Raw genomic sequence first — 15,498 nt, forward strand, 5'->3', positions numbered from 1 at the left:
TGATTGGGTTATGGCCTTATGTAAAATTCCCTATAAAGCTTGCTGGATTCCTGCTGTGCACAGGAGTGTGTGGCTAAAGGACAGTGCTTCAAAAAAACCCTGTATCTTCAACCTCTTTAAATGTTTTATTGTTTGATGACTAAGCCTGACAGATTTCAGATGCTGAGTCAAGGCTTTGCTCTTGGTCACAAGCCTCCCCTTCATGACACGCTCTTATTATGCCTTTTGAGAGCAGGAGCTACATGAGGAGGGGAGAACAGGATCATTTGGAATAGCCATTATTTTCTCAGAGGGGAAAACATGCAGAATATTTCCCAAGCATATGGCAGAGGATCGTGTTTGTTGATGGTAATTATACCTGGTCTTTGGTTTCCAGCTTTCCTCCTCTCATTACTCTCCTGCAGCTTCAAAGTTGTGTGAAGAAGAGAGAAGCCATAGCCATGCTTGATGTGTTTATAGCAAATCTTATCTGGCTGAGTAATGCTAAAAGAACGGGGGGAAAATTGAATCTTGAAGCATATCAAGTAACTATGGGGTGCCACACAGGATGAATAGTGTTCAACAAAATTGGCAAACCAAGAAAAACTTGAATGAATTGGCTATAATGTGTTCTGTAGAACAGCACACTGAGGGAAAATGAGATGTGTGCTCACGTTTTGGAAGTGTGAGATAGGCACACTTCCCCAGTAGGAAGCAGGTAACTTTTCTCATAGAAGCATGACCACATCAAGCTCCACTGTTTAACACAGCATTTACAGTCTTCTGACATGTCTTCTATAGCAAATGGGTAAGTCAAAAGTGCATTTCCTGATTATATGACTGGCAGTGAAAGAGTAAAGCTGAAATTGCTAGGTCTTGTGAGTGACATCAAAATGTATCTTGAAAAACTATAACAGGGACTGTAGTTTATTTAACTGAATAATCTGCTCTGGAGATCCTTCTCAGCTGAATGCAGCAGCTTATAATTCAGTATCCATCTGTCTTGGTTGCAGTTCTTACTTGAAGCTTTGTGGGTTTTAGCTGAAATTGCATATAAATGAAAGTGGGAGGGAAAGCAACCCATCTCATGTGTCCAGTTAGTTAAGAATCAAGTCACATTTTATTCATTTAAACCCATCTGTGGTTGTTTTGCCAGTAATATATTTGGTCTGAGGCCTGTGGACTATGCAGAAAGTGAAAAGATGAAATCTGTGCTAATGTTACCAGTGAAGAATGAATCACTGTCACTCAACCAGTCCTCTGGGGTAAGTGTGTGGGTTGGTTTTTTTGTTTGTTTTTCCTATTAAAAAACATAAGTTTATCCTGTAAATACTGAAGGCTTGGTCCTAGGTACAATACATCACCTGTCTTTACAGGGAGATTTAAAATAGGCTGGGAAGCAAGTTGGACAATATTTCTAGAATGTATATGGGACACACAAAGCTGTTGTAGCTTTATCTGAGAAAGCAAATGATACTTGTAATGTGGCCTCACTATAGGAGAATGAACGCTGTGTTACTCTTGAAATATCATTGATTGAACTTTGCTATTGTTGTTAGTTTTCTACGCATTTAAATTTGTTCTACTTGCCAAACTGGCTAAAAGCACCAGCAGTCTGCTCCAGGTGCTTTCTGTGTGTCTTTAAAAAGGCTATTCCAGTGTCATCTTTTGTCCAACAATTAAGCTATCAACTCAGAAGCTGAAAACAGCTTTTGAAGGATTGGGGTTCTTTGTTTTTCCCCTCTTTCTGCCAAAGACTTCTTGGGACTTGTGACCAAAATCAAATTACATAAAACTTAACAACTTATTGCATTATGAAATGCTTTATGCTTCCTAATGAATGATTAAACTGATGTGGCTGATACAAGCAGTCCTGGTCTACTCCAGGGTATGGAGCCTGTTATGACCTTTCCTTACTGAGGTACTGGGATACCTATTGGCCAGAAGTAAAGCATGTCAGCTGGATATAGGGATATGACTGTTCCTCCAACACGTAGCAAGTTTAAGATGCAGCTTCTGTCACAAACAGAACTCTCAGTATGTGCTTTGGGTGAGTGAGTGGTTACCAGCTTATATGGATGACTTAATCCAAAGCCTGAGGCTTTAGGGTGATTAGGGCTCAAACGTATGCCAGTGCTATGGAATCTGGGAGTACTGGAAGATCCAGGATCTCAAGTATCACTTTCACATAAGTGTAAATCTTGAGCAAGAAGTTCCTCTTCCTTTGCATTGGAAGTATCCACACACAAAATCTCAGCATTCATTACTTAACATGGCAATGTATTAGTAGAAGAAAAAGCAGGTGTTAATTATAGAGGTTACTCATCATCTGGTGATGTATCTGGTGGTAATAACTCACTAAGTAGGAAGCTTTACTACTTACTAGGAAACTTTTTTCACCTTCACTGCAGTCCACAGGGCTGTTTATACAATATTAAATCAGCTCTGTGTGTGCACAGCAGGCAGGAAGAAAAAACTGATGCACAAGCCACTATGGTACCTTGCATAAGCTAAATGAAGTACCTGTAATGTCAAGCTTTTTTCCTCCAGAACTGGTTTGCTACACAGGTTTATTTATGGACCCTGTCCACTAAACTTGCTGTGAATCTTGGTAAAAATGCTTATTAAATAGAGTTGTCACACAAGTTAGTTGTTTTTTCTTTGGGCTCCCAAACATTCAGCTTATTGTAGGATTTTGTTTATGCAGGTGCTGGGTCCCAGCCAGCCAAGAGAGGGACCTCTTTGTTTACTGGGGAGCAATCTTACTTCGGAGCAACAGAAATTGCTGAACAAACTAGCAACAGTTCTGAAGGCTCAAAAGTGTACCAAATTTAACAGCAGAGGTATGTCATCTCGTTGAAATATCTCTGGTCCAACTCTGCATTTCATCCTTTGACAGCAGCACAGGTTTTTTCGTTATCCCTAGCAAATGCAGTTTCTGAAATCCCTGAATTACAGCCCTGGTAGAATCATAGTGTGTTGTTGCATGTAAATACATGTAAAGCCTGCTTACTGAGGCAGGGGACTTCTGAGACACAGTTTTGACAGTGTATTGTCTTGAAATCTGTAAATCCTCCTCAAATACCTCTTTTCTTTACAGTTCTTTAACCAACTTCAAGGTTGCTGCTTGTATGAGATGTCCTGTAAGGTTTTTATCTTCCAGAAGTGACCTTTGGGCAGATGATGCCTTTACAAAGAACACGTAATCTACTAAAAGTTTACAAATTCCTTCTCATGGGCTTCCTTCCTTCAAATGTTGTTCTTAAGACACTGGGGTAAAATCATGAGGGTCTTTTTAGTTCCTCTTGCAGGGTGGGGGAATGTTTTCAAAATCCTGCCTATTGGGTTGTTGTTTTGGTTTGGTTTTTTTGGAGTGTTGCAGCTTTTTGTGAAAGAAAGACTAAGGTGATTTTTTTTCCCCCTACCATCTTTCACACCCTGGTAACTACTCCAGAACTGTGAGTTGAGTTGTTAGCTTTTATGTTAAAGCAATGACTTGTCAGACTTAAATATGAATTTAAAAGGACTTAACAAAATACAATCCTACAAACCAGAGCTTTTCTTCCATTGGAAATTTAAGTATTAGCATAGAACTATAAAAGCATGACTTCCCTTTTTCACAGCAAGTACATGTTTTTCTACTTATTTATATCTTGGTCTCAAAAATCACATACTTGCACTGGAAGGAGTGGTTGATAAATTATTATAGGCTATTTATTCCTTAAATGATGATTGATTGCTTTCCAGCCAGGCATGGTTCTGATTTTTATGTGCTTTTAGTTCTACTGATGTAATCTTTCTCCTAGTAACTCATCTTGTTATCCCTGATGTTCCAATGCCAAGAACTGTCAAGTGTATGATGGCTGTTCTGACTGGATGTTGGGTCCTCAAGTTTGAATGTAAGTATTTAAATATATAGGATTCTTCAGGCTTTTTAGCCAGAAATTATGGGTGGAATTACGGAGAAAATTTTCATTTTCAGCAGCTGTCCTAATATCAGTATTAGCTTACAGGAAATGTGCAGGGTTTGTTTGTTTGTTAATATCCTGAATGATGGAAGACTTAATCAAACACAATTACTACTTCCTTGGCAAATGTATGCATTTCATTATTAGGTGTATTGGGTAGACCATGCTCGAAGTATCAGCAAGGAGCAAATTTGTTTGTTGCTCCATCGAGAGTATTTTGGAAGCCTATGGAATAGGCTGGGAGAGGAGGAATGAATGTGTTAAATTGTTAGATTTCTTAAAAGCAGCTTCTATTGAAATTGATAAGAAACCTTTGCCTGCTTGGGGATTAAGGCCAAGGAAGGTAAGGAGTTGCCTGTTTACATACAAGGTGAGATCTGTTGAAAGTTATACTTTAAACCAAAGCTATGCTGTTACATGGTCATAAACCCTGTTTGTACTTTCTATTAAAAAGTTCTCTTTTTGTTGAAAAAGTAGCCATGCTCAGGCAGATCTAATGTATATGTAACTTGGAATACCCATTTTCTGTCCACGTGTGCCCTGCAGATTGCAGTGCTCTTCAACTAGAATAGCAACTTCCAGGATGTTTTGCATCCCTTAGCATGCAAGTAGTTGTTTCACTGTCATCTTTCATGCAGTCTGTAAATTCTTTTTATACATTGTATGCTTTGCCATATAGCTGTTCTGATGACTTACACCCCAAATTCTGTTTTTTACTTATTTGTTCTAATATATTTTTTAGTATCTGCTTTCACAGTAGTTGTAAAAGCTGTCATCTTCCTCTTGACCTTTGTGGATGAGTCCTTTTAGCTAATAAGCACATTACAAATGAGTTAATTTTCCATGGAAAACTCGCAGACAAATCTCATTCCAGTTTTCTATTGTGTGACTGAATTTCAGAATATAAAGATCCTTTAACTGCCCTTTTGTAAATGCTTATTTCTTTGTACTGTGATCCTTACAAGCAGAAGTAGGTTCTTGTTGAATATGTAACACAGGAATATTGTTAATGCTTAAGCAAGCAGATGGATTTATTAACCTTCAGACTCTGTTGATAAACAGAAGGGAGGTGCTTTCCTGTCTGTAAGTGGGGATGCAGCAGGAAACTTGGAAGGTCCAGAAGCAATATTTGAGTTGTGTGATTGGAAAATGTGTCTTTGTGTTCTGGAACTGTTTAAAACTGGATAATCCTTCCTGTGCTGGATCACACTGCAGGTTCTTGGCTTCACTCATTCAGGAGGTCTGTGTACCATCATGTATGCTTAGGGTTTCCTTTATTTCAAATTAACTTCCTCCTCAGATCCTTAGAAAACTTCATCTGAGTTCAAGGAAGATTTAATTAGAGAGACCTGAGTTAAAATAATTGTGAAGAACTTTTATATTTAGAAGTGATTGGAAAATGAAAAAAAAATAGAATTAGTGTGGAGGTTATTCAGGGGATATTTTAATATTTCTTGTTTGCAGCTGAGTTTTATGTTGTTAGTACTGATTAGTACAATCCTGGCTGCTAATGCTCCCAGCTTAGCAAGCAACATACTACTTAAAAGCAAGTGATTCTCCTCCCTAGTGGGAAATGTTAGTAATAACTCATGGAGTCTGATGCAGCTAAGTGCCCATAATTAACAGCACCACTCCATCTGTTCCCACCAGTCTGTTATTAGTCTTCTTCAGAGTCATTACAAGTTAAAGATTGTTATAACAAATAATGAGACTCCTGCTGATGGAACATTTGTCTAGGAAAAAGAGGTCTTTGCTTTTCTCTTCCATATTTTCTCTATTTATCTTGGCTTTTTTTGCTTTTATTTGGATAAGTTTCTTTAAATGTGATACAAATAAACTTCCAGAAGTGTGTATGTATATTCTGGCTTACTTCTGTCAAAGCCACTGCAAATAAATCAAAGGAGTTGATTATAGTTCAGTGTTTTAAACCATTCACTTAAAGTAAATTCATGTTCAAAAACTTTTATGAAATACACAAAAAAACCAAAGCTTAATGTAGCACTTGTTGAATTGCTGACTATGCATAAGTATTTTGAACTGTTTTACTACAAGGTAAGCATTTGACTGTTACTGCTAAAGTTATGTTTATAGCCTACACATAATTATGCTGTTTTTTCAAAAAAGCATCATAGGCTTGCAAAAAGTGGTATTTAACTTAAGAGCCTATTTCTTATGTTAACTCGTCCATTATAGCAGGCTTTCAAGCTGTGTTTCTCTAATAAAAAGCAGTTTCCTTCTTGTGTATAATTCTGTGGTCCTTCTGTTTGTGTGTATATACACACAGATATGGCATCCCTTAGTATCAGAAGAGAGAGGTAATATGGGATTTTCCAGCAGAATTTGAGCTAACTGTAAGGCCTCTAATTATTAGACAGAGAAGTTGAAAATATTTATCTTCATTGTGGGGGGTTCCCATTTGTATTCAGGTAGAAGATGAGAATGAGAGGTATCACCACTGACCACTATTAGAACTTCACAGAAGAAAAATTTCACCTTGCCTGTTGTAGTTCCATACTTTCCATATATAATATACTGTCAGCAATATATCCACTTTCAAAGCAGCATAGAATTAAATCGAGATGCTGTCACTGTGTTCCTTGCCCTTGGAACTAATTTTCATTGGTTTCATTATTTTATTGCCTTCATTATTTCTGGGACACTAATAGGGCACAATGTAGCATATCATTATTCTGCAAGTAGGCTGAGACAAAGATTCAAGTATCACTGTATTTCCTCTATGGTTTTTGTCGAGCATAGAATAGTGTAATTAAAACCAGTAGAAGCCTTAAATAGCTTTTAAGCTTGTTTTTGCTTTAACTGATTGTCATTCCTTAAAGCAGGGAATGAAAAATGAGCTCTGTAATGATACACATAGAAACAAGCTTGTGTCAGTCTCTGCAGCAAAATGTCTGGCAGAATTCTAAGCATACAATTGCTTATTCCTTCATTTGTTTTGCTTACCTGGAGCAGCAGCAGTGATTCAGCTCTGATTGTATAAAAGAATGCAAAAAATTATACAAAACCCTGCTTTTCCTATAAGGACTCAGAACAACAGAGAGTTGACTGGAAGAGCTAGGGGAGTGCATGACAGGCATTTCAAGGCAAAAACATCTTTGAATTATTTGGAGCAATGGACCTGTAACCTTGTTTAGCCTGTTAGACAAGGAAGTGCAAAGCTGTTGGAGCCGACTGCTTCTCAGGCTGGACTCTCACTGCTGTGCATGAACATCTTTTTGATCACAGGCTGATGCTCAATAAAGCCTTTCCTTAAAAGAGCTCAGAACTTTTGATCACTGGAGTTTCATGCTTGTTGGAGTTGGAGACTTGATTCAACTGTGGGAGGTGGTAGAAATATCTAATGTATATATGCATGTTATGGTTCTGCTGGCCTACAGCTGAGGGGGGTGTTTTACATCAGCAGGATCTGAACTTCTGCACTCCCACTCTGTCTGCACCTTCTGGAAATGGGAAACAGAAACAGTTTTCCTTCAATGTTTGCACAAATTTAAACTTTGAAGCTGCTGAGCTTGGTGGAAGCGAAAAAGGGGGCAAGAATGTCTTAAATGGGGTGTTTGTCTGCAGAGCTAGGAAGTGGGCTGGTTTGAAGTCAGGTCTAGAGGAAAAGGAAACCATACTTCCAGTGCTCCTTCTGTCATCCAGATTATCAGCTTTTCATATTTAGAGAGTCCTTTTGTCCTAATTCACTTTTGGTTGAAGAAAAAAGTGGATTAAGAAGACCAGTGTTAGGAAAAGGATGGGAAATATTACCTCATTCATGGAAAAGCATGTGATGGTATCCAGGGGATGAGCACTGCCAGTGGAGTTTAACCTGACCTCTGCACCTTAGGGATGGGCACCTCCAGTCACTTTGGTCAGTCTAGGAAACAGCTGTGGCAAATAGTGGTTTCTTAAACCTTCAGGTGTCCTATCTTTAAGTGAAATAATACTTTTCATATTCTGTGCTGCTACCTTCTTGGGATTGATTTTTAAGGACTTCCTAAGCATCTGCTCCATGATGTTTAGTAGGTATCACCTGCATTAACTTGGTAACTACCATTATTCAACAGATTCATCTTGTGACATTTCCATGTGTTGGAAAAATGCCCTTGTTTCACCAAATAAGAGTTCTACCTCCATGATAACTGCTGACTCTAAAATTACTTTATAAGCATAAAAGAGACAGCACAGAAAGGTGTTTTTATACTATAACAGAGACCTGTAATACATTCAGGAAAGCAAATTGAAGTTAGCCGTGCCAGATTCCTGTAAAGCTTTCTTGCAGTGCAGATTTCTTCTTTCTGAAGGAAAGTAATCTCATCAGGTTTTACTCCATCTGCATGTAAGTTTTAAAACCAAGTGCAGGCTGAGCTGAGGAAATTTCAGGTACAATCTCTACTGGATCTTGGGTCTGTAGAATTTTATCTTTGTCGCTATCGTGTATTTCTAAATTACTTCTAGCTGTTCAGAGAGATTTCTGGGACTAACTCCTGCTCTTTGCTTTATTAATGCAAATCCAACAAAACCCCACTAAGGCTAATTGAGTTACTGAGAGCTATTCCTGGGTATCTGTGGGTGATTACAACTTGTTCTTGGCAATCAGCTATTTTTGTACTTTATCCTTTTTAAACTGTTTTTGCTGATGCAGTTAGCTTCATTATATACCAATAATACTTACATGAGTAAGGATCATAGGGCTTGAATTTTGCTTATTTCTTTATTTCCACTATTTTCAGTAGTAGTAGCTACAGTTCTGTTTAAGGTCAGTTAATGTTACTGCTAGAATGAGCACCCTTTTTAACCTTATATATTGGAAGGTGAGAAGGCAGGGGCAGCTGTTCATTGAAGTAATAAGGATCAGTGTAAGTGCTGCTTTACTGATCTTGCTAATGAGGGGAAAAAGGAGCAGTATTTTCTTTGCCAAATGTGGTGCCATCAAGCTCAAATGCTGATATATTAAACCATTTTCTTTAATATTTTCTAAGGACAGGCTCGTTTTTGCTAGAATTTGGTGCAAATGATCTTGTTTAGCTGCAAATTGCAGGAGGGAAATTGGCTATTTAAGAGGCTTTTAAACTTGTAATATTCTGTATTCCTTCAAAGGAACCCTGCATGACCCCTCTGCACATGCCATCTTGCTCCAGTATGATCTTTTGTCAGGCAAGCTTTATTAATGAGTGCTTGCACATTTGTCTTGGGCTTTGCAGAACGCTCTGATCCATGTTGAATGGAAAACCCACACTTGCCTTGGTACTCTTGTGAGTAGTTGATCCCACTACTGTGATTAAACCAGAGGGCCATTAAAGCATAGTTGGATTAATTACCCACTTTTCTCTAGGGAAGAGAACATGTTAAATGAATGAGCTGGATCAACCTCAAACCTAGAAGATACACAGCTCTTATTGGCAATAGTCTCAAGGAATAAAACAAGATTGGCTGAGATCCCAAGTTCAGTAGTCCCAGAACAGAACAGATTTTTAGTCTGGCTTGCCTGGAAAGAAAGCACAGACTGCAAATATGAGAAGGAAAACGTGTAACTCTTTTCTCTAGCCCTTCCTAAAATTGCAGATGTCCTCTCAAAAGGTAAATTCACTTTCCCCTCCACTTTCAGAGTTTCTTTAACGATGTCCTTGTGAGATTCAGTCCTGTTATGAAATTTTTTTTTGCACAAGTGCATAAGATCTCCATCTCAGTTTCAGAAGGGAGGTCATGTAGTCATGGTGTCCTGATAATTTTTTAATTAAGATAATTGCAGTACTTTTTTTTTTCAGTCCTTCATTTCACCAGTGTCTTTGCATCAGGTGTGCATTGGTGGCTTCTCAGTTCAGTGCTGAACAAATGAGTGTCATCCCAGGAGTTATGGGAATCAGTTCAGCATGGATCCTGTTTGCTGTCAAAGACCTCTGACTTAAGTAGGAGTGCTGGAAGGTCAACAGAGCTTCTGGAAATGTCCCTGTAAAAGTAGGGAGTGATATACCTTTGAGTACACTATGGAATTTTATTTCCTTTTATATGTCCTCCTAAGCAGGATGACACTCAGTTGGATGGGGAGACTATTAAAAAGGAGCTGTCATGTTACCCAGTCACTTAATGCATGATAGCTTTTTTAAAATTAATAACACCTATTCGGGAAAAAGACCTGGGCTTTACTGAGTGAACTCAGCTTGCAACTCATTTGTCAAAATCCCTAGCTGTAAAAAATGAAACAAGTTGGAAGGGCCTCCAGTATCTTCTGATCTTCTGTCTATATCCCTACTATTAAGTGTGAAGTTAAGGTTTTTTAGCATGAGTTTATCTTGTAGTGGTTTTACCGTCTACTAGAAGAATGATAAAGCTTGTATGTGCCTTGTACTTTCAAAGGACACAATAATGGAACCAGAACTGATTATTCTGTCTTTGGGAACCTTACTTGGACTATTGCATCCAGTTGGAGTCTCTGCATCTGAAAAAGAAAATAATAATTTTCTCTGCATCTGTAAATGATACTGATAAATGATCTAGAAGCGCATAACCAGACAGTGGTTTCTGTAAACAGGGGGGAAAGGAATGGATAAATAAGAATCTTTTGTATAGACAAATGCATAATGAATGACTTCAGAACACAGCTTGAGCCCTCTGTCATTTCATCTCAAATATGAGAACAGGGAGATAGTTCCTTTCTTTCTTTCACTGATTTCTTTTATGATCATATGTGAATCCTTTAATACAAAATCAGTATGTAGGAGTCACTGAAGAGAAATCTGCAACTTGGGAAGAAATCTGTCTGAACATAGTCTGTAGATGAAGGACAGGTTTGTTTCTATCTCATATTATTTTACCTTCCTTTTTTTGGTTAGGAAACCTTCCTCCATGGCTAGATATTTCTTGACTGTTCATGTTAGGGTTGTAAGTACCTTCTTCAAACATCAGTTGGTAACTGCATTAGTTTTTTTAATGCACAGCTAGATGATGATTATTCTGATGACACATGACATGCCATTTTCCTCATTGCCTTGTGCCTAAGACTTTCCTTTTGCTGTTACACTGTGTTGTCTTGTCTCTTTCCAAGTAATACTCTTACTACAGATTAGTTGTGCTGTTGATGAAGCCTGAAGCACTGCATCTTCTGAGCTTAAGGATTTTGATGACCTTTTCTCTTTTGCTATCTGCATGTAAGCAAAGTCTTAAATGAGACAGCTTGAAATTTCTCTGAGCACAATAGATCTGAAGAGCATTGGTTCTTATCCATCATATGACAGGAACCATGAGTCAGAGCAAGTTCTCCTTCTACATCTTGCATGAAAAATTATATTCAGGAATCAAAAATTTACTGCTTTTCAATCACCAAAAACAGGGCCTGTTGCTCCAGGAAGCTGTGTTGCAGGTATTCTTAACAGTGTTGCTTCACCATATTCATGGTAGATAGAAACACCTGGGCACAGATATGTTCAGGGCTTTGTATCCTACCTGGAAAACAGCTTTTATGCCATAAATCCATTAAGACACAGAGCTGGTCTGATTCTTGGTGGGTAAGTTAAAATTAATGAGGACATGAGTTTCCTGGATAGACAAATGGTCTGTTTGCATATTTCCAGGTTTTTAAGGCAATGTGTGTATCTTGTGGTGGTTCTAGATACAAGGAAAAGAGGACACGTGTACATCAGTCTCTCTTCTTGCTGTCATGGAGTAATGTCATTACATATGAAAATGAATTTTGATCCATACAGATTGCTTGGAGGATTTGGCAGTGTGAAATGGACAGACAAATGTATGCAAACCAGACATAACCTATTTTGTGTTTTCTGCTAAAATAGACATGCCACTAACAGTCATTTTCATTACTTTTTTTTTTTTTTTCAGGAAAGTAACAAAAAAGCCCTTTTTTTACCCACTCAGTCCTTGACTTTTTATCAAATTTGCTTCATTTACTGATGCTGGCACTGGATGCTCAATTTGTGATGTACTCATTGTATAAAAAACTCATCCCTGTAGTGAAGGTCCTTGAAATTGAGTTTTAGATGATAGGTTGAAATAAATTATGCTCTTAATGAATGGACAGTTCTGTTCTTTAGATGAGACAGTTTTTCCTTTATTGTAAGAGGCATCCATTAACATCTGTATTTTCTTGGAAGGGAAGAATAGCACTGTAAGTTAGAGGCAAATTGACACAAGAAGTCTTGTGATTTTAAAAATTACCGAAATAACTTTAAGATTTATTTCTGAGTACTTTAAAAAGAAATTACCAGTATCCATTACTGCTATCAATAATGAATAAGTTGGTTGCTTTTCTGGAAAATACATGGCTAAGTTGTCCTTCTAGTTTATGTAGAAGTTCTTGTTAATTTCCCTTGAAAGCATGAACAAGTGCAAATAATCAATCTGATACTTTATCATCATAGTATTCAGCCAGTTGTGGTTGATCTTTTCTTATGTAAATACATTGGAGGACTTCTAGTAACTAAAATATGAATTTAAATTGCATTTTGAGAGTTTGTATGAACTGGTGGCAAATTGCTAAGAGTTGGCTTTTGAGAACTCTCTATATTAGAGTTTCCTATCTATTGGTTGCCATGGTACCCTTGTACCTTTGTCAGTGGTACTTCTCCTGGTCTTGGGCTTTCTTCCTTTGTAGAATCCACTCCCCCACATTTTGCTTATGGTTTTGTTTAGTTTGTATCTTTTTTTCATACCATGAGTTACATGTTTGCACTGTAGAAAGAGCCGAGTTGCCTGCTTAAGAAATGCTGTGCAAGGGGTGAGGAGTTCCTGACTTTTGGATCCTTGACAATGTAGTAAGTCCTCATGGAACAGTTTACAAAATAAGCTCTGCAAACTTTCTTCCTTTCTTGAGTAATTTTTGTTAAGGAATGCAGTATATGTGCAGGCAAAATGTTCCATCCTTGAATGGGTGGCCACAGCAATCTCTCTTTCCAAAGTGAGTTCAGGCAGTACATTTAACTGGTGTTACAGAGCCATTAGCATAGGCACATTCTGTATCGGAAAAAATAACCAGCCCTAAAACAAGGTAAAAACACATTGACTCTGAAAGACAGTCTCATTATGCAGCAGTGGTAACAAAAATGAATTCCACTGTTAAACCCAGGCATGAATCTCCAGTTTGTGCTGATCTTGGAGACCTTGAAATCCCATCTGATTTGTTATTTGAGGCCACAGCAGTTCAGAAACAGCTCTGAGCTTGCTTTGTAATTGCTCTTTATCAGGCAATTGCTTCCATTTCATAACTGCAGAGCTGGGTCTACATGCTGGCTTTGAGCTTCCAAATGATCAGCAATTTGACATTTGACATTAAGTGGTTGACCTTTAGTGAGTAAGAGGAACAACTAATAATTCCTAGTGATGACAGCACTGATTTTAGTCTGTTACTTTTCTCCATCTAACTTGAATATTCAACCACTGTTGTAAATTCTCAAACTTCAAAAGCAAATTGCTTTTAAGCACAAGCTTTGATGCTATGTTTTGCCTTGTGGGTAATCCTTCTCTTTTAGTGCCATTCTTTACTCCTTAAAATTACACACAAGCCTCTGCTAAAATGTGGGATCTCTAATCTTTTCCTGCCTTACTTGTTTTTGGTAGGGGTGCAAGCCTGTCTGCAAGCAACTGCAAGAGAACAAGAAGAGAAGTATGAAATCCAAGGTGGCCCACAAAGAGGCCGACTCAACAGAGAACATCTGGTGGGTTTTATTGCTTGAGACAGATTATCTTCCTGACCTTTGGCTCAGATGTTTTTGCCCTTTGCCACATATGCAGGTGCAGTAGATGTAAAATTTTAATGTAGTCTTGTACAGAAATTTGATTATGTGGAAGGTGATGGAAGGAACAGCGAACACCCATAAAGCTGTCATTTCTCTCTATTAGTGGATCTGTTACTGTAACCTTGTCAGAGGGAAGGCTCTATTACAGCACATGCAGAAGAAGCTGTGGGACAGGCAGTGATGCTGTGTTGGCCTTTTCTGCTCAGCTTTAGAATCTAGTTGAAATTAGCTGAAAGAAAAATGTTTTTATTTTTGTTTCCATATAGAAACACCTTTATGTTCAAATGGATTAATTTCTGATTACTTTCTGGATTACCCTGGAGTTCATTAACTGTATTGTTACAGTTAATGTATTGTTACATTAATTGTTACATTGTTACATTAAATGTATTGTTACTATTGTTACAGTAGCTAGAAATATTCCCTGTTGTGCTGGAAAATATTTAAACATAAGCAAAAATTTACCAAGCTTTTCTTGATTGCATGCCTATACCTTACATGTTAAGTTATTGCTCTAGCTTCTGGTGTTGGTTATTTTAAATTGTATTTTTTTAAGGCACTGGTTGTTCCTTTCCACTTTGTTCCTGTGTGCTCAATTGTGAGGTCCTGTATTTACACCTTTTTTTCTTTTCCTTCCACTTAGCTGCCTAAGTTGTTTGATGGATGCTATTTCTATTTCTTGGGGTCTTTCAACCATCACCAGAAGAGTGATCTTGTGGAGTTGGTCAAAGCAGCAGGAGGACGAATTCTGGTTAGGCAACCAAAACCAGACAGTGATGTGACACAGACAATCAATACAGTGGCTTACCATGCAGCATCTACTTCTGACCAAAGATTTTGCACTCAGTATGTGATCTATGATGCAGCTTCTAAATTCAAGCCGGAGAAAATTCGTCAAGGAAAAGTTTGGATGGCCCCTTCCAGCTGGCTTGTAGACTGTGCAATGTCATTTCAGCTCCTGCCTGTAAAATGAACATCAGTGTCTCATAAGCAATGTTTTAAAATAGGAATCTGGAGCAGCTGGAACACTGGTAAACACTGGAAGGAAGATATGATACATGTTTTTCACTTAGGAATGCAGGAAAGCTTTGACCATTTAAATGAGTCACTTAGATCTCTGATATGCTGCAATAAATGAACTTAAAATGGAAGAGTGATATAAATACACTGCATTGAAAAATGTGCCTTAGGTTATTCAGTAAGCTTTTATTTTTGCATTTAGCTTAAGTTTAATAATCACTGACATTTTGTAACCATGATTTTGCAAAGTGAAACCTTTTGCATTCTTGATTTAAATCAGCCCTTCCTACGTGATAGAGCACGACCCCAATTCCTTTCTGTTTAATATCCATTGACAAGGAAATGTATCTTTGTCTTGTTATGAATCAGTTTATTTGAGATGCCTGAAATCACCTTCAGTAGCTCTCTGGTGGTCAGTGTCATCAGTCTAACATACCTAACAGATAATAGAAGGGAAAAAAATTGAATATTTACTGTATGATCTTAATGAATGGCTGTAGCCTGTGGTCTAAGGGAGAATACATGAAGGCTGGCCAGTTGTCTGTTTACTTTGCTTTTTTGTTGCTTTGTTTTGGGTTTGAGTTTTGTGTGTTTTGTGTGTTGAAGTGAAAGATACTTGATAGAATGGAAATTGCTTCCTTGCATCACTGCTCTGGTATGTCCTGGGGAATGTAGTCATAAAATAGCTCATTTTTTTTGTTGTTTGTCTCTGTTTGGTTGCTCATTTCACATAGGTTCAAATCATTTCAAATCACATAGTTTTTTCTTATCCCTAAAATATC

The 15,498-nt window shown here is 37.8% G+C and overlaps 1 protein-coding gene across 1 annotated transcript in view; it reads left to right on the top strand.

The window, feature by feature from the left end:
- BARD1 (BRCA1 associated RING domain 1) overlaps positions 1 to 15,184 on the top strand; it is a 42,605-nt gene extending 27,421 nt beyond the window's left edge. Inside the window, exons 7-11 of the mRNA XM_030454387.1 lie at positions 1,136 to 1,244; positions 2,687 to 2,822; positions 3,786 to 3,878; positions 13,518 to 13,615; positions 14,340 to 15,184. Coding sequence (XP_030310247.1) covers positions 1,136 to 1,244; positions 2,687 to 2,822; positions 3,786 to 3,878; positions 13,518 to 13,615; positions 14,340 to 14,669 — 766 coding nt within the window. The 3' untranslated portion in view covers positions 14,670 to 15,184. The remainder of the gene's footprint in view (positions 1 to 1,135; positions 1,245 to 2,686; positions 2,823 to 3,785; positions 3,879 to 13,517; positions 13,616 to 14,339) is intronic.
- Positions 15,185 to 15,498: the final 314 nt, after the last annotated feature.

The sequence above is a fragment of the Calypte anna genome, chromosome 7 (genome assembly GCF_003957555.1).
Source record: "Calypte anna isolate BGI_N300 chromosome 7, bCalAnn1_v1.p, whole genome shotgun sequence".
Lineage (NCBI taxonomy): Eukaryota > Metazoa > Chordata > Aves > Apodiformes > Trochilidae > Calypte > Calypte anna.